Source organism: Lutra lutra, chromosome 16, assembly GCF_902655055.1.
Source record: "Lutra lutra chromosome 16, mLutLut1.2, whole genome shotgun sequence".
In the NCBI taxonomy this organism is placed as follows: Eukaryota; Metazoa; Chordata; class Mammalia; order Carnivora; family Mustelidae; genus Lutra; species Lutra lutra.
This window is the reverse complement of record NC_062293.1, coordinates 10,168,641-10,193,443: the sequence shown is the minus strand read 5'-3', so window position 1 is coordinate 10,193,443 and position 24,803 is coordinate 10,168,641. Positions and strand designations below refer to the sequence as shown.

Below are 24,803 nucleotides of genomic sequence, written 5' to 3'. Positions count from 1 at the left end.
GTAAAGGTGTACATTGCATTGATATATTAATCAATATATTGCATTATATTAAAAATAGGCATCCTGCTTTTCATTTTTTTCCTGTTAAATCCAGAGAAGAAATTTCCCCTAGCTTCACCAGTGAACTTATACTGGTTTAGAACTATTTCTGCATTCACTTATTTAACAGCTAAAGGGCAAAATATTATATGAATGATTTAGTTGTGTTTCTAGACAGATACAACATGCTTCCCCTAATGAGTTTGGAAATATGATTGCAAATCTGTGTGCACCAGGAGAGCATTTACTTGTAATCACCTCGGCAAACAAAGGATCAAAGTGCCATCTTGGTCTTAATCAAGTAGACAAACTTTTAATAAAAAAGGAATGGCATCTTCCTTTTAGTCTTAAAATGATACAGTATATTTGGCATTGTTCTTTGTCAAGAAACAATAAATATTTCGAGAAAAATGAGAAAATGCCAATACCAAGGATAAGGAAATAAAATTAAATTATAATCACATCTACTACATTGGGGTCCCCAGAATACCATTTTGGAGGCCCATCTTCAGATGTTTTTTTTTTACATGAAAGAGAAATAGGTTTGTATTTTTTAATATATTAATATTTTGGCAACTATTGCAGGCAATTTCAACAAATCTGAATATATATAACAATTTTGACCTATCTTGTTTATCATGGGTTATTTTGCATTCTTATTTTTCAAAAATTATGCATTAAACTCTTACTTGTCTTGATTACTGGGTTGTTATTGTCATTGTTGTTTTGCGCCTCTTGAAGTTCATACTTGAGGTGTGTAGTGCCTTCTTTACCACACCCTAATCCTAGCACTGAAGACAAATACAGAGAGAGGTTCAGATTTGGAAACTGGTTTAAATATAAAAATTTTTTCTTTTCTCAAAGAAATGGAATCATATGATATAATCTGCATTCAAAATTCAAAGCCCTTAAACATTTTTCAGGACACAATTTCTTTTTTGCAAAATAATCCATTTTCTTCTATTATTTATTTTTCTTTATATTTTCTATCACTAAATACTCTTACATGCAACACTTAACGATTGCTAATGAGATCGAATGCAAGGTTCCTTGAGTTGACGCAACTCAAAGGGAGAAATGTGTCTTATCGTTTCACAGACTCTCAGGTCTGCTGTAGATCTACAAGCCTAAAACAGACTAGCTACAGATTTGCAAAAATCCAGTCTTCACAGAATCAGTTTTGATGTTCACTGATTTAAGGACTGATATTAACAGTAACCTTAGTTTTATTTTAGGAGGCTTCGTGGAAGGTACTGAATTTTGACATGGACGTGAACTCGATCAAAAATATGCCAGCTATAATTAGTTTGAACAGAAAATATTTATTGTTTGAATACATATTTTATACTCCATATATGTTTTATTCCTAAAAGTAAGTTTATGAGCATTTTCTCTCCATTTTAACAAGGAGGCACCAGCAGTTCAATAAATCCTACCATTAAATGTATTCAGCTGCTAGTTACTAGAGCTGAGGAATGGCTTTCCTACTCTTTATGCTCAATTTGGCCTAATGCCCACAGCAGTATTTTGGACCGGTGATCAGCAAACTTTGTCCATAAGGGGACAGAGTCAGTATCCCAGGGTTTGTGGGCCACACGGGGGCTCTGTCTCTTCTACTCAACTTAGCTGTTACATCACAGAAGCAGCAGTCATAGACGATCTGTAAGCATCCAAGAGTGGCTACATTCCAGTTACAAATTTACTAATGAAGATAGAAATTTGAATTTTATAAAATAGTCGAGTGTCACAAAACATTATTCTTTCAATTTTTTTCCACCTACAGTTAAGAACTGTAAATGCTTCTTAGCTCAGGAGCTGTATAGACGGTGAGCCAGATTTTGGCCCATTGGGCTACAGCTTTGCAGATCCCACCCTGTTCCAGAACAGGGGAAAGGGTGACATCCTTGATTTAAAAAGAAAGGTCCGGATTTCAGGAAAAAGTTTTCATTTTCTAAGAGTCTTGTAATACAGGGACATTTGCATATAAATCATGATTTTGGCTCTGGTTCCTTTTCTTGATGTCGATACTCTCCCATCAAAATCCTCAATTTTAAATCATTTCCATGAACAAAATAAAGGGGATTTTAAAATAAAATTCTACACAAGGAATCAAGTCTTTTAAAAAAAAATATTTAAAGGAAGAAAGTCTCTGAAGACACTATCTCAAAATGTCTCCCCCCCCGCCGGGTTGCTACCTTTTTCATTTCAATTGAGTCCTTCTTTATGGAGTTATGAGTTAACTATTGAAAAGTTCCCAAGACCACCTCTTCCAGGTACCATCCTGATCTAGATCTACCATTGAGCTCCATTGCCAGGAAGCATCATAAAGGTTTTCCTTGAGACATTAGTATAGGAACCACAAGGAAGGAGGAGGAGAGGGGAGGAAGAGAAGAGAGTGACATTGGTAGGACAGGGCCCTGGGGCAACCATGCACCACTCATCATCACTGGGCTTCTTAGGCGAGTACATGGCTACCCAGATACTGCCAGGGCCAAAGACAAACATGCAACTTTTCCCATTAGTGTGACTACTGATGTCCTTGTTCTCCAGCTGATGGAAAATTCCTAGAGGAGAAAGGGGAAAAAGGAAAGGGGACTGCTGGGCGGGGAGGGAGTTAAGGGATCAGAGCGGTGGGGTGGGGGTTGGGGCTGGGAGGTAGGCAGAGGGCTGCATTCTAGCTCCTGCCACTTTCTCTCCCTCCAACCCCACCCCACCACCACCCCAAACTGGACCCTCTACAGAATGCTCAGCGGGCAACTAGTTTGCTCCCATAGGGAAGCCTCCACTGCAGGATTAGGACCTAGAGGACTGCAGTGTCTGGCTCGTTCACTCTTTGGAGAATTTGATCTCATCTATAAGAGAAAACAAATGCATGTCCCCTATTTTTCTCCAGAACTATTTTCGTTTTTTGTTTGTTTGTTTTGTTTTGTTTTTGTTTTTGTTTTCTGCTCATAATTCTTTCTGAAGTCAAGTTCCTTTGGCTGTTGAAGCCATCTCCCCTCCTCACAGAAAGGTTAAGATTGGGACAAAACAGCTGTAATTCCAGAACTTGTCAGCCAGAATCAGACCGTCACTAACCAATCACCCAAGGCTGCTCCCTGCTCCCAATAGTTGAGATTATTTTTCCATGATGTAATGAACCTTTTAGAACCTTCGGAAAGAAAACTCAGCAGCAAATACATCTCTCTGTCTAGAGATCCCTTTGCACCAGAAGGTTGTCGAGAAGATTTTTAGACCAGAAGCATTACTTATGGATGTCACCATTGTTGTTCCTTGCAAGGAAGAGAATAAAAGTGTAATCATACTAGGTCATGTGTAAATTTATGCTGTTTTTACTGGCTCTTAACCCTTTTCCTTCCAGGAATTGTTAAGTTCCTTTGCAGTCATACATCAGTCCTTGGGTACGTTCTCACCACGGGTGACCGTTTGACGGTAAGGTCCCTCAGTAGACCAACAGAATAGAAGTTGGGTCACAGAGCGGACTCCCTGGAAATTACGTAAGAGAAATAAATACCCTGGTATTTGCTCAGAGAGGAAATTAGGAAATTCACTTCGAGCATGAACTCATAGACTCTCTCCAATTCTCCTGTGAGAAAAATTTTTCTTGGTCTGAGAGGGTCTTCAGAGGAGTTAGGGGGTGAAACCTTGTAGGAGAGATCTCCAGTCTCCATGTTACTTGACATGGGACTGCAGGTCAGGCTGCCTTCCTTGTGGCAGAGACTCTGAAGAGGGTTCAGGAGACAGGAGAACGAACAGGACACCTGTCCATGCCTGGAGGGGGGGGGGGTCTTCCTCCTGTTCCCGTTCTTTCTTTCATTTTGGGGTTTTATGTCATGGCCCATATGTCAATTCACAGAGAATTGCTTTCCCTTGTGGAAAAAATAATTTCAAAAATCGTTTTTATGTTTTTATTTTCATTTTGTGCTGCCTGGACTATTTTACCTGCAGGGTGTGGGTTGGTTTTTATATTAAGGGTGCTTGAGGCTGTTCTGGCAAGTTGCTTTGATGGGCTGTGCCTTTGTCATGGAGCTCGAGGAGCTGGAATCATGCAGATCTGAGATGCATTTGCAGAGATGAATCAAATGCTGAATAATGTTAATAATACAATTCTAAGTGCTCTGCCTGGATCGCTGGCTATGTCTGGGTCCTCTTATCTTGTAGGATTTGAAAAAATGTGTGGACCATGGAGAGGAAAAATGAACCAAGGCGAGCAGTGCCTGAGGAAAGAAGATAGAACAGAGAGAGGAGTGAATTAATATCTGTGCTTAATTCACTTAGGAAAGAGCGCCGATTCATTGTGAGCCCAGGATTAAGGAGGTTTGCCTACATCTCCATTATACTGCCTGGATTTTGACACTATGAATATGGCACCGGTGACAGTCTTTTGCACTATATGATGCTTTGACCAAGTAGATGTTCAGATAACTTCTGCCAGGAAATCCAAGTTAACACTTTCATCGTCTGCTGCTCCAAGGGAAGAACTGCTTACCGTGTGTACTTAGCTAGCGTTTTGCAGAAACACTGAAGCTGTTTAGCCTCAGAGCTTTATAGATCATTCTATTTTTGGAAAATACTGAGAGAGTCGCCACTATCTGCTTTGAAAGTTTCATATTTTCATGCATAAGAAATATGTGTGCAATGGGTGAGTAGAAAATTTTTTAAATTGCAAATTGTAAAATATAACTGAATTCTTAAACACCATAAAATCAGAATCATGAAAGCGAGTTGCCGAGAAATTGAAGTCTGGAAGCAGGCTACAAATCTTTTGTCAGAACTAAATAGCTACAGATCCAAAATGGAAACGTCTTCCACGTCTTGTGAGGTTTTTAGATATGATGCCATGATGTCAAGAGAAAGAATGTTGTGTGTGCGTGATTTTCACATTTATGCACTTTAATTTTGCTTTGCATCCACTAATTTACTAAGTACATTCCTTCTTTCACTTAAACTGGTACTAAGAAGGCACTAGATTTTTATTTAAAAATAATAGGCATTAAGAACAATAGCATTGGGTTTTAACCTTTGCCCAAGTAGGAAATACATCATTATCTTTCAAGGATTTTTCTTTGTGGAAAGCTTTATTGTGGATGAAGTTAACACATATAAGAGGTTTAATCTCAGTCAATGGGAAAGCTAGGTCTCTTAATTGACTTTTTTTCCCTCAAGTTGTAGACTTTGTGTTTCAGTTTACACGCAGGAAGAAGACCATGAGGTGACTAGAAGGCGTTATTTATAGCGTCTGCTAAAATTTGGCGATTCAGTTATGCCAACCATATAAACGGACAGATTTAGCATAAATATACATTTTAAAATGAGATCTTCCTTGCTGATAAGATCAGAAGCTGAAACACCATGACAGGATTTAAGTCTGTGCAATAAATTCAGTTTCTCTGTTGCTAACTATAGAAATAATTTTCTGAAATGCTCCTTTTCAGTGATAATTCCCTCGGATTTCTTTACATTTAGAATGGACTGGATGGAGCTCACATCCAAAGGGAGGAAGAAATATCTGGATTTGATCCTAATTAGTACACTAAAATATCTAAATAAGCACTTATAAAATGGGCAGTAACATAACTTGGGTTTTCTTTTAAAAATCATATAATGTTATCAGTGATGTTTTTCCTATCAGGAGTCATTAATGTGATCAGCGACTATGAGGTATAGCATTTGATTTCTGTATAGTTGTGATAGAAGTTACTCATCTGTAACTTGTACACAGGGATTTGAATATTAAAAGATAAATTGACCAAGGGCCAATGAAGGCTATCTACCTGCAGAACACAAGTCAACAAAGGAGAAAACGATCAGTCATCTCCTCAGAACTGATCGAATTTACTTTTATTTTTATTTTTTTTAAAGATTTTATTTATTTGACAGACAGAGATCACAAGTAGGCAGAGAGGCAGGCAGAGAGAGAGGAGGAAGCAGAGAGAACTGAGCAGAGAGCCCCATGCAGGGCTCAATCCCAGGACCCCGGGATCATGATCCGAGCCGAAGACAGAGGCTTTAACCCACTGAGCCACATAGGCACCCCCGAATTTACTTTTTTAAAGTGGAAGAAAGCCTCTCACCGGAAAGCATAAGAATTGAGCCAAATATCTGGCAATAGGTCTTGTAGGAGGTGTGCAAGGCCAAATTTTATATATTATAGTCAATGTAGGAACCATTTGGGGGGAATTAGTCATTGGCTGTGAAAATTACCAGTCCTATTCTGTGATTTCTAGATTTGTCTGAGGACAGATGCCATGAAAAGTTATCCTCTGCTAAAAGCAGAGGAGGGGAACTTGGGTTTGAAATCCGCAGGCTTAGAGGCTGGATCCTCAGCTTCCCCTCACACGAGGACCTTCCTTGCAACACGAATTTCTCTATTTCCTTATCAGTTACCATTAGGATTCGGGAAATCACAGGAAGAGAAATCCAGAAGAAAAGATCACAGGGTAGGATGGCAGCCAGAGGCCACCGACAGAGAAATGACAGCGGGATCAGTGTTCCAACAGCCCTGCTCTCTTCTCTTAGCCTGACATTCACTCATCGGCAAGTCCCTCGCTGTCTAAAAACTGAAGGGTCACTCCTCATGTTGTCTTATGGGTCTATGGTCTGGCCCCAATTTAATGTTCAGTCCTCATATCCCTTTATTCACAAATGTGTTCAAACGCTGACCATCACCTGGAAAATCTGCTTTGCTCTTCTCCCTCTAACGCCAACCCATGCTTCCATACAGCTGTGACAATGCCCCTAACCTCCTCAGATGCTTCCTCTCCATTTATCATTTTTGCACTGAAGCAGGCATTGCAAGAGCTCGATGTGTTATTTAAAGGCTTATTATATATAAATACCTCTTGAAGACATCTTATTCCCCCAATTAAGTTACTCTATTTATTAAGTTGATCATCATTAGTAGTAGTAGTAGCACCAAGAGTTAGTGTATTTAATTCCACTGCCTAAGTGTTCATTATGTGTCAAGCACTTGAGGGGCATTATTTCTAATCCCTGTAACAGTCCCTTACAGCTGGCTGGATCAATGTCACAAACACAGAGCAGGCTGACCCAAAGCCCAAAAACACTCCCCACCAGGCAATGCCATCACCACTGTCAAAGTCACACAACTTAGAATATCCTTGAGATTCAATGCATTGGGATTTGCCTTGAAACAATGCAATTAAAAAAAAAAAAAAAGTCTCAAGAAAGCATACCTTTTGGCCTAGTAATTCCACATTTGGAAACCTAACAAGATAAGAGGAGATGAAGATAAACAATTGACAGGAGCAGTTAATGCATCTTTATACAAGTATAAAACAAAAAAATATATATAAAGGTATAAGAATAGGTGATTATTCATCCAAGTATGGTTCATACATGTTATAGATGTGAAATATATGTAAACATTAAAACATATGCTTTCAAATGAATTTTAGTCGCATGACAAACACACATAAAAAGTATGATACTCATGTATCATACAATGGATCCTAAAATCATAAAAAATATATCTATAAAGATATAAAAATAGAAACAGAAAGATACCTTTTCAAAGGTAGAAAGGTTACCTTTTCAAAGGTAACATGACAAAAAAAAAAGTAACATGACAGGATCATTGACATTACTCAAAATATGTTTTGTATATTCTTTGTATTTTGTGGCATAGTCCTAAAATGTCTACAATGGTGAGTACAATGGTTGTTTGAAGTTGTTTCTTGTTGTTGTTAGTTCTGGAAAACACCAAGTTGCAGGCATTTTATAATAAGGTTACCTGACCGGAGGAGGTGCCATCCACTTGAACAGAGAATGAACCCGGGACTTTAGGGTCATTACCTCTAAGGGAGCTAATGTGCCACAGACAACAGGGATGAAATGGTCATCATCATCACTGTGTTAAGAGGCACGGTCATGGGGGGTCTGGAGGATGCAGCATTTTCAGAGTGTAGTCATCTCACCCACATGAAATACGTAAAGTATTCCAGAGCACGACAGAAGAGTAATTTGCTAAGTAATAATTCAGCTGCTCTGGAATTGTGAATTAAAAAAAAAAAATCCCACTCATTATTGTTGGCTTTAACATATCTGACGGAAAATAAAGATCCTATTAATGGACACAGTAAGCACTCAGACGATCTCTCGATAAATGACTATATATGACTTTGTTGTACATATATATGTAAACATATGCACATTTGCAGACACAAAGTCACCTCCCTTACCCAGAGGTCTCCCTCAACTATTCATTACACAGTAAATGCAAGGACTAATGCATTTAAATGCTCTGAGAAGCCAAAATAGATGTCATAAATCCATATCCTGAAGCTTCTTGACCCAAAATGGAAACTGACCAAAACAAGGTAACTCTAAATTTGGTATCTGCTCATACTATTTCAAAAATATATGTCCACTTTAAGCCCTTTAGATTATATTTGCTTTCACTTTGCATATATTTTTAAGCAACCTTGGTTATGTAATTTCTCAGTCCAGTGCAGACGAGAATCAACGAATTAGATAGAGCATGGTGACAGCCTGATATATTTGGCAGAAGCAAAAATGAGAAGTGAAGGCTGTCATTGGTGGAGAAGAGAGAAAAAACAAACAGAAGACTTAAATAAGCTTAGTTTATGGTCATTTAACATAGACGACATTGCTTTCACTGTATTTGGATAGTCCCCTCTGTTGCAGGTAAAAATGAAATAGTTTATGTTTATTATAATGATACTGAGTCATTGTTCAAAAGTCGTAGTCTACTCAAAAACACTGTTATTTTCATTCCCTCATTCAGCTGACATTTATTGAAACTGATGTATTTCCTTGCCTGGGTGCAAGGCAAGGAGGATATAAAGAGAAAAAAAGACATGGCAGTGGATTTTGAAAAGTGGAAAAAATATAGGGAGACATATTTGTAATAGCATGAAAAGAACAAAACTTCAAAACATGCTAGAGTGTTCCAGGGGCAATCAGCTAGAGTTCGAGGATGCATACAGTGTATTAGAGACAATGATTCTCAGCCCAAACACATGTCCATAAGCTGGAAAAGCTATGATGTGATATGCTGCATTCCCATGTATGCCAGAATAATAAGGCATCATCACTGTGTGTGCCCCAGTGGTCACAAATGGCCAGTAAGCCTTATGGAATAAAGCCCACTGCTTTAGAAGAAAAAAAAAAAAATGTCTGTGTAAGCAGAGACATACAGCCTTTGTAGAAGCAGCTTCTAATTTATACACATGATTACATGTGTATTGACAGATCTGGAAGCATAACAGGCGTTTTAGGACATAAACTGAATGAAGAGGCAATCCTGTCTTCTGGTTCTCTCTTAGTATCCTTAACCCAGCTCTACACGGCAATATGTCACACGTATTTAAACCTCCATTCTAAACATGCCCATGAATTCTAGTTGATTTCACTCCTCAGACACTCTCTAGATTTTTTTTTCCTTGCATGATTGATTTTAGCACTTTAGTCATAAGCTGCCTTATTTATACTGTCATTTGGCCATTCGATTTCACTTGTGCATTGCTTGTCTTGTCAATGAGAGACTGTGAATTCTCAGAGGGAATGAATTGTTCCTCCTAGGACTCTTAAGTCTCCCGTATCACTCAGCCTATCACAAAGCTACAAAGTGTTTACTCAACAAATACATTTATGGAATTTAACATGAAGATGAAATCTTACCAGGATGGTAAGTGAAATTGCCAGAGCTGTTTTCCCATTGATTAGATTACTTCAGTGTTGGGCACCTGGGTGGCTCAGTCAGTTGGGTGTCTGCCTTCAGCTCAGGTCATGATCCCAGGGTCCTGGGACTGAGTCTCACACTGGGCTCCCTGCTTGGCCAGGAACCTGCTTCTCCCTCTGGTTTTGCTGCTTCTCCCCCCTCCCACTTGTTCTCATTCCCTCTCTCTCTCAAACAAATAAATAAAATCTTTAAAAAAAAAATTACATTCAGTGCCTTAAAATACCATAGTCAATGGCTTGTCCTCATTGCAGCAGATTGCAAACTCATCCTTCCTACACTTTAAGTTCACCCAACATTTATTATTTATGCTATTAATTATTCTGTGAAGATTAGTAAGGGGTTCTCAATACCGGCAGATACAAATGAGAGATTTTCATTTCTCATCATTGTAAAATTGGACTGCTATATATATCTATATATATAGCATTTACTATATAGCATATACTCATATACTATATATGAGAGCCATATATAGTTAATGGAAGTCTGAAAATATAGCAAATTGCTAGAGATATTTATATAAGTGCAAAGGAAAGATCTGTGCTGCTAGTGGAACAATCACCTTCTGCGTCACACAACCATTCATAATCTGAGTTGCAGATCTAGATTATGACTAATATTTGGCTCTAATATTATAGGTGGTTACTGTGGAGGGAATCAGTAAGAGCATAACTGTCATTTCCTTGGAAAAAATTAATCCACAGATGGATCCCAACACCCAACAGCACTGGTGTCCAAAACTAACGGGGATTTTTGCTAAATAAGGACTGATTCAGCCAAAAAAGATACTCTGACTAGAGAAATTTGTATCATGCATCACTCCAAAAAGTGCTGAAGACTTTGGAACACTAGAATTTTCCTAATAGGCACATAGTGAAGAGTCACTTACTAATTAAAATGCACATTTAATTTTTTTCATTTATAGCAGGAAACAGTGGAGTTAATCAATGCTATCCTGATTCACAAAGTTACATTTACTTACAAAACATAATCCTTCATTTTCCTTATGTAGCTAAATAATTAAGGTACAACTTTGATTCAGGCTGGGAAGGTACTTATTCCAATAATCAGTTTTTCTCTAACTTTCTACTTCAAGAAATAAGCATTGCTGTATATCAGCCCATGGTGAGGAAGAGTGATGTTGGTAAGAAAGATTAGGATATGTGTATTTATTTGTCTCCTCCCATAACTAAATTTATGCAACCAACAATAATCTTATAACTCTGTGTTCATTTCTTTGAAGATTTTTCTATTATATGAAACTATTTTGTCCTATGGTGTACTCAGTTTATTTAGAGAAGAACATTAAAATAAAACAATTTCAATCCATGTTCCAGAGAAATGGGATCCCTTTCTGGGTAACTGATTTTCAAAAAGAGCTCATTACCTGGAAATAAAAATGCTGCCTCTCTGAATTCATGGTTTGGAAAATTTTTAGCCATCCACAGATGCACGGATTGAATCATAATAAAGAAGAGAACATACATCATGATTAATTTCCTCTTCCCACTTAGGCTTAATATGTTTTAAGGGATTAACTGGACCTCTCCCACCTGTTTCTTAGAAGAAATCCATGCTGAAATACATTTCAGAAGAAGCATATTGTGGTGGGGTGAAATGTTACTCCTTCTCCTCCCTTTGACTACATAGAATTTTAGCTCCTCTGTCTCAGGGCTACAGACTGGGTTTCTATACACCCATCTATTTTGCAGAGTTAATTCAAGCAGTTTAAAAGTAATGCATTACTTAATAAATACTCAAGTAGACAGACCCCTTCCCCTCCTTCCCCAGCACCCCCCCCCCAGCCCCCATGGCGTGAGCCTTTTCCACTCTCCCACCTCCAGCCGCGCACACAGGGTTTTTTTTAAAAGGCAAGGCGGTTACAGGGCTTGGAAGACTGCATAATGTCAGCGAGTGGAATGGAACGGCAATACGTTTGGCTCTCATAGCAGAAACACCGCATGCCTAACTTATTCCACACTTTTTAAATTTCAGTATCTCGCTCCGTGCTAGGAAAAGCGGCACGCTTGCTAAAGCAGGGTTAAGGACGCATCTGCAAAACCTTCCCTATCTCACCAGCACCTCCTAGGGGCCGTAGGAGGGTATGAGGCTAGGAAGCCGGTACCCGCGCAGACCCTTTCCTTGAATAGTCAGTTTCCCCTCCCCTACACGCAAAATTGCACCCGGTCTGTGCCGCCGGGAATCCAAGCCAGCTTGGCGAAGCAGTTCGGCGACTCCAGGAAGGCCTTTAGAGGTTTAACCAAACTGCACGAAAGACGCATTTGCTCGCTTGAGGCAATAAACATTACACACACACGCAGGAATTTCAAACTCCGTGTAAGGAAGACTCCTAAATATATTGCGTCCTTTAAGAGCAAAGCTTCGTTATGACACCACAGTACTCAGAGGTACACGCACTCACTCCATTTACACACAGACACACACACCGACACACGGACACACGGACACACGGATCAATCTGCAAAGTTCCAGGATCCAGACGCGGTTAACACTGAAGCTGACATAGGTTTTTTAAAGGGTCTGCATGCTCTTGCCTGGTTGCTGGGAATTGAGGCTGGGAGGCGCTGATGCGAGGGCAGAGCTGAGTGTCTGTAGGAGTTGCTGTTCCAGAGAATTCATTACTCTAATTGCTCTGATTTTAGATCAGTAGAGCGTGCCGGGCGGTGGTGGAGAAAGCGATTGAGGGCGGACAGTGCGAGAGGGAACGAGTCGTTCACCCTTCAGAGAAGTCTGGGCGCTTTGTAAGTAATTCACCAGCAGCCCGGAGCAGAAAGAGCCCAGCGGCTCTGCAGTTGCAACAGTTGTGCGAGTCTAAATCCAGCCGGGTTCCGCGAGCGGGTCCCGGTCCCGGTCCCTTTTCCCGTTGGACTCGCGGCTCCTCCGCGCACCGCAGGTTCTGCGGGGAATTCGGGCGGGGGGGGGGGGGTGCGTGCGGGGGGCACTGGGTGGGAGCGAGGGGAGAGGGAGACGCGCCTGGGCTGAAAGGCAACCCTCCCCGCCTGCAAGCGTTGCGCCAGGGCCGCTCTAGGAGCACGCACGGCACCGCCGCCCCCGAGCAGAGGGAAAGGGAAGTGTGGGGCTCGGAGAGGGCTAGGAAGCTCTGCCCAAGGCCACGCTGCAATTAGGCAGCCGCAAACGCCCGGCCGCGGAGCTTCCCACCTGCTGCTGCTGTCCCAGCTGGGGCGCCACCTCCTCCTCCCCGGCCGGGGCCGGACTTCCAGACCCGGCTCGGAGGGCGGAGGGGTGGGGGGAGGAAGCGGCGGCAGGTTCTCCTCGCTGGCAGCGTCGCGGGCCGCGGGTGTAGCATCGTCCCCTCCCCGCCGCGATTCCCGGGGCCGGCCCGTGCCGCCAGGCGCGCTGCGATTGGCTGGCTGGGGCCGGGGGGCGGAGCCAGGCGGGCCGGTATCTCAAAAGAGCCCAGGATATTTGCAGAGCGCACTGGAGCCCTGGCCAGCGCGCAGCCTTCCCCGGCGCCGGCAAGCTGGGTCTTGGGGATTCTGGTTTGCTTTGGCTCACTCGCTTTTACAAACTCCTGGATCTTACATGCCTCTGTACCCCCCACTTCCACTTCATGTCCCCATGCTCCTGCGCCAGCAACAGGTAAGGGCTGCTGTGTGTTTTCTTCCCTCCTTGTCTCCCGCTGCCTGGGTGTCCTGGGGAGTGAGTGGACTCGGGCCGCCGTCCCCAACCCTACCCTGCCCCAGTGCTCCAGAGGTGCCCAGCTGTCACGCTGCTGTAGCGCTTCCCGACGCTGCGGAGTCCCAGATCATGCCTATAGAGTTTGTGTGCGCACCAGAACATCCCCAGAGCTAAAAATACTGAGACATGCTTGGAACAGTTGAGCAATAGGAACAGATTTCTCCGCAGCATCTGTTTGTGCTCATTACTTCCAATGCACCAGCTGTAGCGAGATACTGAGTTTGGAGACAAGGGCGAGGGAGCCTGTTCGATTCTTGCTCGAAGAAAGAAAAAAAAAAAAAAAGGCGGGGGCTGGGGAGTGCTTCTAGAACACTGGTCTCAAACCTAGGCAGACTTGGGACTCAGCCCTAGTCTTGACCCTTCGCGTCTTTTTTTTTTTTTTTCTTTCTCTCTCTCTCTCTCTCTCTCTTTTTTTTCCCCCTTTGTCATTGCTTCAAGTGTAGTGTCGAGTTCCAAACAGAGCGAGCGTCTCAAAGTTGCTTTGCTGGGGAAAGAGAGAGCGAGCCCGAGTTGGATTTGAGCCCGAACCCCGCAAAACTTTCACATCCTATGCCACTCTCTCCTAAGCAACGTATTATTCTTAGTAACAATAGCATTAATACCTAAGTTGAAGACAGCGTGGTTTCAGGAAAGCACAGTGGATTCTGCAAAAAGATTGCATCATAGCATAGACTCCTCATGACAATTGAAAAAAAAAAATCGAGATAGGAAATGGGCAGTTTAATGTCTGTGCCTGGATGAGCCTTACCAGTGGGATGGTAACTAGGATACTGCTGTGAATCCTGGGGGTTTTCATGGACTTAGAACTTACCTGTTAGGAAACAGGGCATTGAAAACATGTTTGGGGTATGCAAAGAATGCATATTGCCTTTTATCACTTGCTTTCTTTTCCCATTAATAATCAATCCTCTGTTAGATTTCCCTCTCACTAACCAGTGCCCTAGGTCTGCTGTATATTACCTGTACACTTGTTAACATTTTGTAAACTCACTTTCACCCCCCACCCCTAATGCTTTATTTATATTTGCCAATAGCTGGAAAAATCTCAAGGCTCAGGAGTAAGAGATGTTACTACAGGGATGGTGAGAGGGGTCAAAGTTGGGGTCAAGGTCATTTAACTTTACTTTTAACCTGTCTCCCTCCTGTTTTGCCTATACTTTCTTTAAACTTATTGGTATCCATAGGAATATTTGTTCTAAACTCCTATGAATTTGGCCTTTTTTTTTTTTTTTTTTGGACACACCATATTTCTACTTTCTTCTGCTGCCTCAGGTGTAGAATCTCTGGGTAGCTGTAAAGTCCTTGTATGACTTCTCAGTAGCATGAAAGATTGGCCACATCTGTACCTGAACAGATAGACCATTGCAGGGTTGTTTTTGTTTTGTTTTTTTAATCACCAGATATGTATATTTCTCAGCATTCGCAAATGCTGAGTGATGGTCTGTGCACTGCTGAATATAGATTTTAAAGTGCTCACAGAGATAAATGCCAATCCTTCTGCCCTTCCCTTCTTCCCCCTCCCCCTCCCTTCTGTTTACTGAGCTCCTAAGAGGTTGCTTTGCTAGCAGTTGTGCCCACATAGCAACATGTGCCCAGAGCAGACTCAGGCTGGTCTATATGGCGTCAGCTGGGGAATAACTGCTCTGAACACTCATTAGCAGACGTCTCTCTCAACCCAGCACACTTTCTTTTACTGTCCTTATTTGCAGTCCACAAACTTTCTCACCCATTGCACACCATGACCATATTATGAGATACATTCATCCTCATTTATTTGTCATAATTATGTTTTTTTTGGTTTTCTATTGGAGATATTTCCTAAATGGGAAAAAATTATTTAGATGCACTCATTTATACAGTGTTATCTCCTTGACCTTGAATTGATCTATAGGGCTCTCTCTCTTTAACATCTACCTAAGACTGAAATGGCTGAACTATTTTTTTCCATTGCTTATGCTTAATTTTGGCTCAGCCTATAAATAGTCTTAACATGAACAGCACCGCATGTAGCCTCTCAATTTCCCAGAAATACTTTCTACCTCATTGGTGATAGCCTGGGTAAAATGATTATTTCTATCTATGAGATTTACATCAGGCCCTTCAATATTTTGGCGAAGAGGGGAATTTACACATTGTCCGTCAAATCAGTTATGGTTTCTCCTGAATTGCACCCATCAAGGAGTCGGATCACTTAGTGTTCTCATCTCCTCTCAATCAAATGCTTCTCAAAAGAACTCTTTTGAATATAGGCCTAAAATAAAGTTGCACAGAAGCCCTATTCTGAAGGAAATTTTTTTTTTTCCAGACACTCACGAATTGGTGATTTTTTTTTTTTTTTTTAGTGAGATAAAAAGCAGGCAAGGAAATTTTCTGCTTGCCTAAAGCCACTTGGGCATGTGGGCAAGTCAGTAAGGAGAGCGTTCTTCTCCATGAACTATTAAGACAATCACCCCAGCAGACTGGCAGGTTCCAGATTTTTGCTATGTAGTCAGCTCCCCAAAACTCGGAAGACACGTAATGTGTGTGCACACATATACACACACAAATCTGTTTTGGAGTGTATTATTTGAAGTGACAGAAGCTTCCACTTTGCCAAAAAAAAATCCCCCCCCCCTTTCCAGGCAGAATGGTAAAATTTCTAAATGATGCTCTGCATGTGGAACAAATTCTGTCATTAACAGTGGAAATAAGACAATAAGAGTCATTCAATACAGGCTCTTTTCAAAGTTCTAAAGGCAGGAGGCTCTTGGTAGGGAACTGGTATTGTGTGTTTTATGGAATTCGAACGAATGTCCTGGGGTCATGATTTTGGGGAGGTCGTAATTCAGTCTTTAGATTTCATATGGTTGTTATGCTTTAATCTGGAAAGAGTGCAGAAATAAGTCAGAAGAAATTTGAAACTGTCTACTCACGGTCCCTAATGGTAACTCAGATGGAAGGGTTGTTTTGAATCATGAAAAGGGACTTTCTTGGGGTCAACGTGTAAGATTCTGAAGTCATTCAGACCTCAAGATACAAGCACTATTTAAATGAGGCCTCCCTCCCTTCCCCCTTTTTGGGAGAGTACACCTGCATCTGGTGTTCTATTATTACGTCTCTCTAGTTTTGCGTAGAAATCCTTGGCAATTTCATATGAGTCCAATAATCTGAAATCACTGTTAAAAAAAAAAAAAATTCCTCCCATGTCCAGGATCTAGAACCCCGAGGGATAGGAGTCTTATTTCTTTTGTCCAAGTACAAACTTCATAGGGAAGCAGACAAAACATTGAAGCAGGTGGAAGACTGGGAAGGCACAGTAACTTCTTTTTATAAAGTAATTCAAAGGCACTTTCAAATCGGGCATCATTTACGTGTCAAAAGCTGCCAAAATGTAACACACATTGCAATTTTCACAGATGACTAATCTCAGGAAAAATGTGTTGGGGCACATTCTTGCATAATAACTTGGATAAGGAGGGAGAAGTGAAAAGACTGTAACAAGGCATTTTCAAAGACAATGCACCTTGCCCCTCTTTAAGGGGGTATTCAGAAACAAGATAAATGACTTGCATGATTTGTTTGCAGGTGGTTCGGCTTGATCTCAATGTGGTTTTGGGGGAGAATGAAAAAGTGGAGTCCTTGTTATCAGGGCTTCAGCAAATGTCTGCTCCTTTCCATCTGTTTTCCCTCGTCCCCCTTTACTATAGGAGATCGACTGGGTGGCTGGACGAGGGGAGAATCACTAGTTTTTCATTCTATGCTGTATTCATTTTGTTAATTTCTGTTTGATACAGGGAAACACTTTGGACTTTATCTTAGACTTTTGTGAGTCAAGGAAAAAAAATAGTTTCTTTAGAGTGAAGAGGGGAAGTTGAAGTAAATAGATCGCTTTTCTCGAGGTTAGGATGAGGCTAGAGGAGAAAACTGAAAACTACTGTTTGTTCACATTAGGTAAAGGTGAGTGCCTTCTCCATGGGAACATATAGCAAACAGCAGCGCTCGAAGTGAAAGTAAGCTGACTGACAATTATGATCCAGTCCCACAAAGTTGTCTCTGTTTGGGAAAACACAGAATTGGACCCACATGAAATGAGTTCCTGCCTTATCTCAGTTCGCTAAAGACCTGGTCCTTTGGCACAAAGGTGCTTACTTCCTAGCCTGTCATTACACATGGCAGTCCCATCTCTGGAGAATTTCAGGACTCATCGCTAGGCAACAGACTCGCTCTTTATCCCCCAGAGCAAACCTACGCCTTCAAGTCAGAATCACTTGCACTAACAGAGATGTTATCAAGCATTTCTGCAAAGTGGCTGCTTATAGTGTGTGAGGTGATGAAGCAAGCCCAAACAGTCTTCAGAAATTGGGACCGATTTCAGATCATTATAAGGGCTGTAGGCTTAGTTTTTTTTTTTTCCTTTTTAAATTATTGTTTAAACAAAATAGTCTGTGCCTTCTGATTTCCATCATGTCATCAAGGGCTCTGGTATTCTCCCATAATGCACCTGTACCTCAATTAATATTAACATTCTGCCTTGATACGAACTGTTCTCTAGACATGTCTGAGTTCTCAAAGCCTCGTGACAAACCTTGGACTAAGCAAGTCTTTCTTCTGCTTAATAACTTGGGACCCTAGCAAGTAGGGGAGGCCAGAGAGAAAATAAGAGAGGTTTATCTGTAAAAATAGAATCTCCTAGATTGCTGGAAACAATAGAGGGAAAAAGAACCTGAAATTTTGATTGAAAGACTGTCCCAAACAATGAACTCTCCCATGTGTAATAACTTCATGCTTTTAAATACAATAAGAATATTTTTAGGGGATGAAGAAATGAAATACCTTATAATTTACTGGTATTTTTATCTGTATCTGGCTGTGTCTTGCTAGGAAACGTCGTTACTTAGAGAATAGAACCCATTAATAATGACTTCTTTTCTAAAAAAAATAATGTCTTTTTGTTGTTGTTGTTGTTTTCAGGACATGTACTCTGGATGTCAGCTGAGTTACTGAGGTAGCTTTGCATGTCCGTAGACAGACCTTGGTAGACCGTCAAGGCTCCTGGAAACCCCCATCTCTCCTTCTTCTTTTTTGTGTGTGACCTCACTGAACATTCAAAACTGTTTCTCCAAAGGGTTTTGCAAAAACTCAGACTGTTTTCCAAAGCAGAAGCACTGGCGTCCACAGCAGAAGCGATGGGCAGTGTGCGAACCAACCGCTATAGCATTGTCTCTTCAGAAGAAGACGGAATGAAGTTGGCCACCATGGCGGTTGCAAATGGCTTTGGGAACGGGAAGAGCAAAGTCCACACCCGACAACAGTGCAGGAGCCGCTTTGTGAAGAAAGATGGCCACTGTAATGTTCAGTTCATCAACGTCGGGGAGAAAGGACAACGGTACCTTGCAGACATCTTTACCACATGCGTGGACATTCGCTGGCGGTGGATGCTGGTTATCTTCTGCCTGGCTTTCGTTCTCTCGTGGCTGTTCTTTGGCTGTGTGTTTTGGTTGATAGCTCTGCTCCATGGGGATCTGGATGCGTCAAAAGAGAGCAAAGCTTGTGTGTCTGAGGTCAACAGCTTCACGGCTGCCTTCCTTTTCTCCATTGAGACCCAGACAACCATAGGCTACGGCTTCAGGTGTGTCACGGACGAGTGCCCGATTGCTGTCTTCATGGTGGTGTTCCAGTCAATTGTGGGCTGCATCATTGACGCCTTCATCATTGGCGCTGTCATGGCGAAGATGGCAAAGCCAAAGAAGAGAAACGAGACTCTGGTCTTCAGTCACAATGCTGTGATCGCCATGAGAGACGGCAAGCTGTGCTTGATGTGGCGGGTGGGCAACCTTAGGAAAAGCCACCTGGTGGAAGCTCACGTGAGAGCCCAGCTGCTTAAATCCAGAATTACTTCGGAAGGGGAGTACATCCCCCTGGATCAAATAGATATCAACGTCGGGTTTGACAGTGGAATTGACCGCATATTTCTGGTGTCTCCGATCACGATAGTTCATGAAATAGATGAAGACAGTCCTTTATATGATCTGAGTAAACAGGACATTGACAACGCAGACTTTGAAATTGTGGTCATTCTGGAAGGTATGGTGGAAGCCACTGCCATGACCACACAATGCCGGAGCTCCTATCTGGCAAATGAAATCCTCTGGGGCCACCGCTACGAGCCTGTACTCTTTGAGGAGAAGCACTATTACAAAGTAGACTATTCAAGGTTCCACAAGACTTATGAGGTGCCCAACACTCCTCTTTGTAGTGCCAGAGACTTAGCAGAAAAGAAATATATCCTCTCAAATGCTAATTCATTTTGCTACGAAAATGAAGTCGCCCTCACAAGCAAAGAGGAAGATGACAGTGACAATGGGGTTCCAGAAAGCACCAGTACGGACACACCCCCTGACATAGACCTTCACAACCAGGCAAGTGTCCCTCTAGAGCCCAGGCCCTTAAGGCGAGAGTCGGAGATATGACTGCTTCCTTCTCTGGAATATTTACTTTAAAATAACAGTCTGTTGGTCAAAGGCCCAAAACAGTTACTCAGACGACGGTACTGGTGAAGAGGTGGGTCAAGGCGAGTGGCCACAAGGGACCGAGGCGAGCACGATGGTTTCCAAGAAAGACTGTAAGCTCGGAGATGAACATAAAGCACTCAACATGCCTCCCTCCCCACCCCCTCCCCCCCTCCCCGTGACCCAATGGCACATACATGTTGTAGAATAAGTTATGGGGTTTTTATGTTTTGTTTTGTGTTTTTACAAAACTTGAACTTGCAGGCAAGCCTTGGTTGGGTATTTGACTAATCCAGAATGCTTCTCTTTAGGGAACAAGAATGTTTTTAATGGCATAACAAAGGCAAGACTCTGCCTTAATTTTTGAAAAGCTGCTAACTACATGAACACAAATTGTATTTTTGTTGCCGTGTAGTTTTTCTTTCGTGTAATTTAAAAGTCAGTGTTGAACTTTGTTGAAAGCTCATGATATGTGCTTCAAAGTGGCAAGTATTTGGCTATTAAGCTGCCAAAACGAGAGCCTGATTATTTTGAGGCCAGTAATTTGTTTGCTAGAATTGATTTTTTCTCTCTCTCTCTCTCTCTCTCTCTCTTTCTCTCTCTCTCTCTCTTTGGTTACATAAGGGCATTATGTAACACTAGCCAAATGGTAGCCTCTGGGTTTTGTTTTGTTTTTTCCCTTCCATGATGTTAATGGGTTATCTCAAATTTTAAGTTAGACTACCTAAAATAAATACCAAAGATAATGCACATTTTTGCACAGTGGAGCTTAGACTAAAAAGAATAGAAAGCCCCACAGCTGCCTTGAAATCAAGAAACAATAACTTTGAACCTCAGCAAGACCTTGAACTACCCTCTCCTCTTTCACTTACTCAGAAATACAACATCATACGCACAGAGTCTAGTCAGTGTCCTGCTTTTCCGATTTCACTCTTTCATGCAACTTGTTTATGATAGGGGAAGAAGAAAGGTGAATTAAAATTCACACATATGCAATCAAAATACCTTCTCTTTCCTGCTTGCTAAGGCTGGCCAGGTCAACGCACAAGATGAAAGAAGGTGATGTGCTCTTAGATTTTTTTGGATTTCCCCTTTCTGCACATTCCAAAATGTATTCCATAAGACCTAGGTTGGAGTTAGTTGGCTCAAAATCTGAGCTACCCAACATGAAAGATAGACAGGTTTAAATCCTTGCGACTGAATACATTGCCCCAACTGTCAGGACATTTCCAGCTTGATTTCCCCTTGGAGAAGATTCCATGCCTGGCCTCTAGGCTGGTTCTTCCAATCAGCCTGTCTGGAGCGAGTCCTCCCACATCTGGGAGGTTGTAGATGTCAACGGCGGGAGACAGCGAGGTGTGGACCAACCACATTGATGTAACACATCCGTTTAAGTATTCGGGAGGGAGAGGAAAGTGACTTTTTTTTTTTTCTTTCATGGTAGTGGGTAGGAATGAAAATGCCGCAGTATTTTGGGGTCAACAAAGAGCCATACAAAATATAACACAGCCACAAGTGGAGGAGATAATGATCTAAAAGGGTTATTTCTACATTATGGATGCACATTTGAGATGGGATCTGAACTGATTCTTGTCACCTGTAGAGCCGAAGAGCAGGTTACTAAGGACACATTATTTTCCAGAAGTCTGTCCTGCCTGGCTGCCTGACTGGATCGAAACATACATACATATATATTTTATTTTATTTTATTTTTCCCCTGCTCTAACTCAATCATGGAACTCTTTTTTGGTTTAAATTTCCTTATGTGTGAAATCTGGGGGTTGCTGACTTTTCTTTTTCATTGGAGTCTCAAAATCAACTCTCTTATGGTATTATATCCCTGTATGCCATTAAAAAACAGCTTGTTCTGGAATCCTGTATTTTGTAAGTCAAAGCGTGTGATGGTCTCTGGGTCTTACACAGCCATCTCTGAAATGCCTTGCTTGCAATAATAGGACAGTGTCTGCTGCTCTCAGCCCTCAAAGCCGATGGGTTTGAAGACTGTGGCGTTCTTTTCCTGGAAACCGAGGCAGAGATGTCAAGCAAGTGGTTGCTATTTTAAATCCAAATCTAGAGGCAGGTTGGGGAAGTTGTTCAGAGAGTTGGAGGAACTGGGGTTGGGTGGACAAAAAGAATGGACAGACAAGGGAACGATTCGGCTGTCGAGGGCGAGAGGTTACTGAGGGCTTCAGCTGCTGCTATTTCGATATTTTGCAAAGGAAAATAATCAAACCAAAGAGTATTCCATGATATGTAAATCAAATGAAGATGCAGTGGAGCACGGAGGGGGCCACGAAGAGGGCTCCTTCCAAACAGAGTGCTGCCACTCCAGAAGACTTAAGAGAGTTGGAAGGGGGTGGTCTGGGGGCAGGAACGAGGGAGGGAAATCTTTCAACTTCTTTCTGAAAAACAGAAAAAAAAATCTAAGATTTCTGGTGCACAGGTTTGTTTTTGTTTTTGTTTTGTTTTTCCAAGAAAATTTTGCAGAAGCTATGTTTTTAAAGTGTACATTTTATAAAGTTTATCAGATATTTTCATATTTAAAGCCAAATGTAAATAGAAGTCTGTAAAGGAAAAAAAAATTGCCATAGAAAGTACAATTTCAGTGCAGCAATTTCGGAGAGCTAGTACCTCTATGCTACCGGTTAGCATGGTTTTAGCAAATATTTACCAGCCTTATAAGGTTCGTATTGCTATGTTCTGTTATTTATTTCAGCATGGACTGTTTCTTTGAAAGCTTTTTCTAGTTATTAGTATTTTAACAATTACAAGCTTTAAATGGCAATTTTTTTTTTTTTTTTTTGTCAAGAGCCAAGACACAGGTAATGCACAATATTTTTTTTGTTGCATTTTACCTTCAAAGCATTTGTCCTTATTGACTGGGTCTCCTTAATTAGTGCACATACATCATTAGAATGAAGTCAGAGGAGACTCGCCGTGAATATCTGGGGTCTGTTCTCAGCTCCGTGTTGCTTCTCTGTTGCAAGCAAACCCTCCCACCCTGCCGTTGAATTTACTACTCCCTTTCAAAGAATTTTTGCTCGTATCTGGATGGGCATTATATTTTTGGTAGGAGGCATAGATTCCTGGTTCTCCTATTTTTAAATAAAAGATAGACAAAGTGAATTCTATTTTGACTATTGAGAATGGAATAGTTTTCTATCCCTCTAAGAGTATACTTGAATCAGACATTGTAAGGATGTCAGTACAGCACTGTAGCCATTTCCAAATTCCTGGAGAAAGTCTGTTTTACCTTTTTAAAAAACAAAAACACGAAAAACACTATTCATGCATTATTTCTTCACTTTCCTTCTTCCCTGTGAACTCCCATCCCAAACCTTGACTGTCTATGTGATGAGCTCTATCCCCCGAATCATGTTACCCATGCAAATGACAAATGTCAGCTCGTGTTTTATAATAAGTCACTCGGTAAAGGCAAAGAGCTTGTTCTGAAAAACAGGGTGAGTTCTTTCTCACTCTGTTGTCTAATAATGTTAAGGCAAAAAATAAAAGTGTTGCGTAGTCCCCTCCTGACTCCCGACTCCTGACTAGAATCTCTTTTCTAGTGACGTTGGGTTTCAGCTCTGGGCTCTGGTGCGTTGAACAGTCCTGGCCTTTGACAATCGTGATAGTTACTATTTTCCCGTTTGCCGTCTTTTTGTATCTAAAAGTCTTCCTATTGTACTGCACAAACCATGGATTGTACATATTTTTATATATTATGTCTTATTTTATTATTTCTAAATAAAAAATTAAAAAATTGAAGACACATTGGTGCAGGCATCTGCGGGCCTCCTGTATGATTACTGTAGCATTGCTGAGAAACAAAGCAAAGGTTCCCTAACCACAGGGCAGAAAGGCTGAACATTGGGATGAATAGAGCCATAGAAATGGCCTCAACAGGGAGGGGTGGTGGGTGACAGATTAGCTTAATCCAAGTTAGAGGAAGTCAAGCTCATATTTTGTTTTTGGACCAAACAGTCGTAGGTAGAGAGGATAGAAAACAAGTGAGAAAACAATACTGATGAAACAAGTTCTAATCTTTAAGTTGAGTCTCTGTTTAATGATAATAGTTATCCATTGTGGAGCCTAAACTCTGTATAGGGTTCTGCCTTGTATGTTATCTCAGCCCTGCCCCCTCCCAGATTAGGATAATATTCTTCTTGTATTGTACATTGGGAGTTGATGAAAGTGTTTTTGTAAAGGGCCAGATGGTAAACACCTTTGGCTCTGTGGAATAGAGGGCCTGTCTCCACTCTGCCCTTGGAGCCCAGAAGCAATCAGTGATAACAGGAAAACAAATGTTGTCACTGTGTGTCAGTAAAACTTTACTTGTAACTACAGGTGATGGGCCACGTGGGGCCCATGGCCTGTAATTTATCAACCTCCGGTATAGAGGAAACTGAGGCTCAGTTGAAAGCTAAGAGGCCATGGAGGTCGTATTTCAAATTCAGATTTTAACTGCCTCCACGCTTAGTTTAATCCACTAAACTGTATATTGTTCCAGGACACCAAGTTACCATAGTCTCAGAGAAAATGCCACTTCTTCTAGCAGATTTGGAATAACTTCACTGCTGTCACATGATTGGAAATCTTGAGAAAAATCTGCATTCTGGAATATGGGTTGCTCCTTAATATTCTTTTAACAAATACTCACGTGGCACTTTCTGTGTTTCAAGCATGGTTCTTGAATTCTTTGTAAGTAGTAATTTCATCTTAACAGCAACTCTGTGGAGTAGGCAGTGGTATTATCCCCACTTAAGAAATGAGGAACCAGGACCAGAGAGGTGGAGTGCTTTGTGTAAGCACACACAGCAAGTAGGTATGAGAGC

At 41.4% G+C, this 24,803-nt stretch overlaps 1 protein-coding gene and 1 long non-coding RNA gene across 4 annotated transcripts; one reads left to right on the top strand and one right to left on the bottom strand.

The window, feature by feature from the left end:
• Positions 1–81: 81 nt before the first annotated feature.
• On the bottom strand, positions 82–13,056 carry LOC125087024 (uncharacterized). 2 transcript variants are annotated; one of them, XR_007123333.1, is made up of 2 exons: positions 12,944–13,056; positions 82–4,256 (listed from the first exon to the last, which is right to left on the bottom strand). It is a non-coding gene; the product is annotated as an uncharacterized LOC125087024 (long non-coding RNA). The 2 variants fall into 2 exon arrangements; XR_007123332.1 differs by lacking the exon at positions 12,944–13,056 and adding an exon at positions 7,236–7,268.
• On the top strand, positions 12,145–23,754 carry KCNJ2 (potassium inwardly rectifying channel subfamily J member 2). Of its 2 annotated transcripts, none has more exons than XM_047706850.1 (2): positions 12,145–12,525; positions 18,434–23,754. In XM_047706850.1, exon 2 carries the CDS (start codon positions 18,649–18,651, stop codon positions 19,930–19,932), a length of 1,284 nt encoding a protein of 427 aa, XP_047562806.1. In that variant the 5' UTR covers positions 12,145–12,525; positions 18,434–18,648; the 3' UTR covers positions 19,933–23,754. The 2 variants fall into 2 exon arrangements, with proteins under 2 accessions (XP_047562806.1, XP_047562805.1); XM_047706849.1 differs by lacking the exon at positions 12,145–12,525 and adding an exon at positions 13,207–13,384.
• Positions 23,755–24,803: the final 1,049 nt, after the last annotated feature.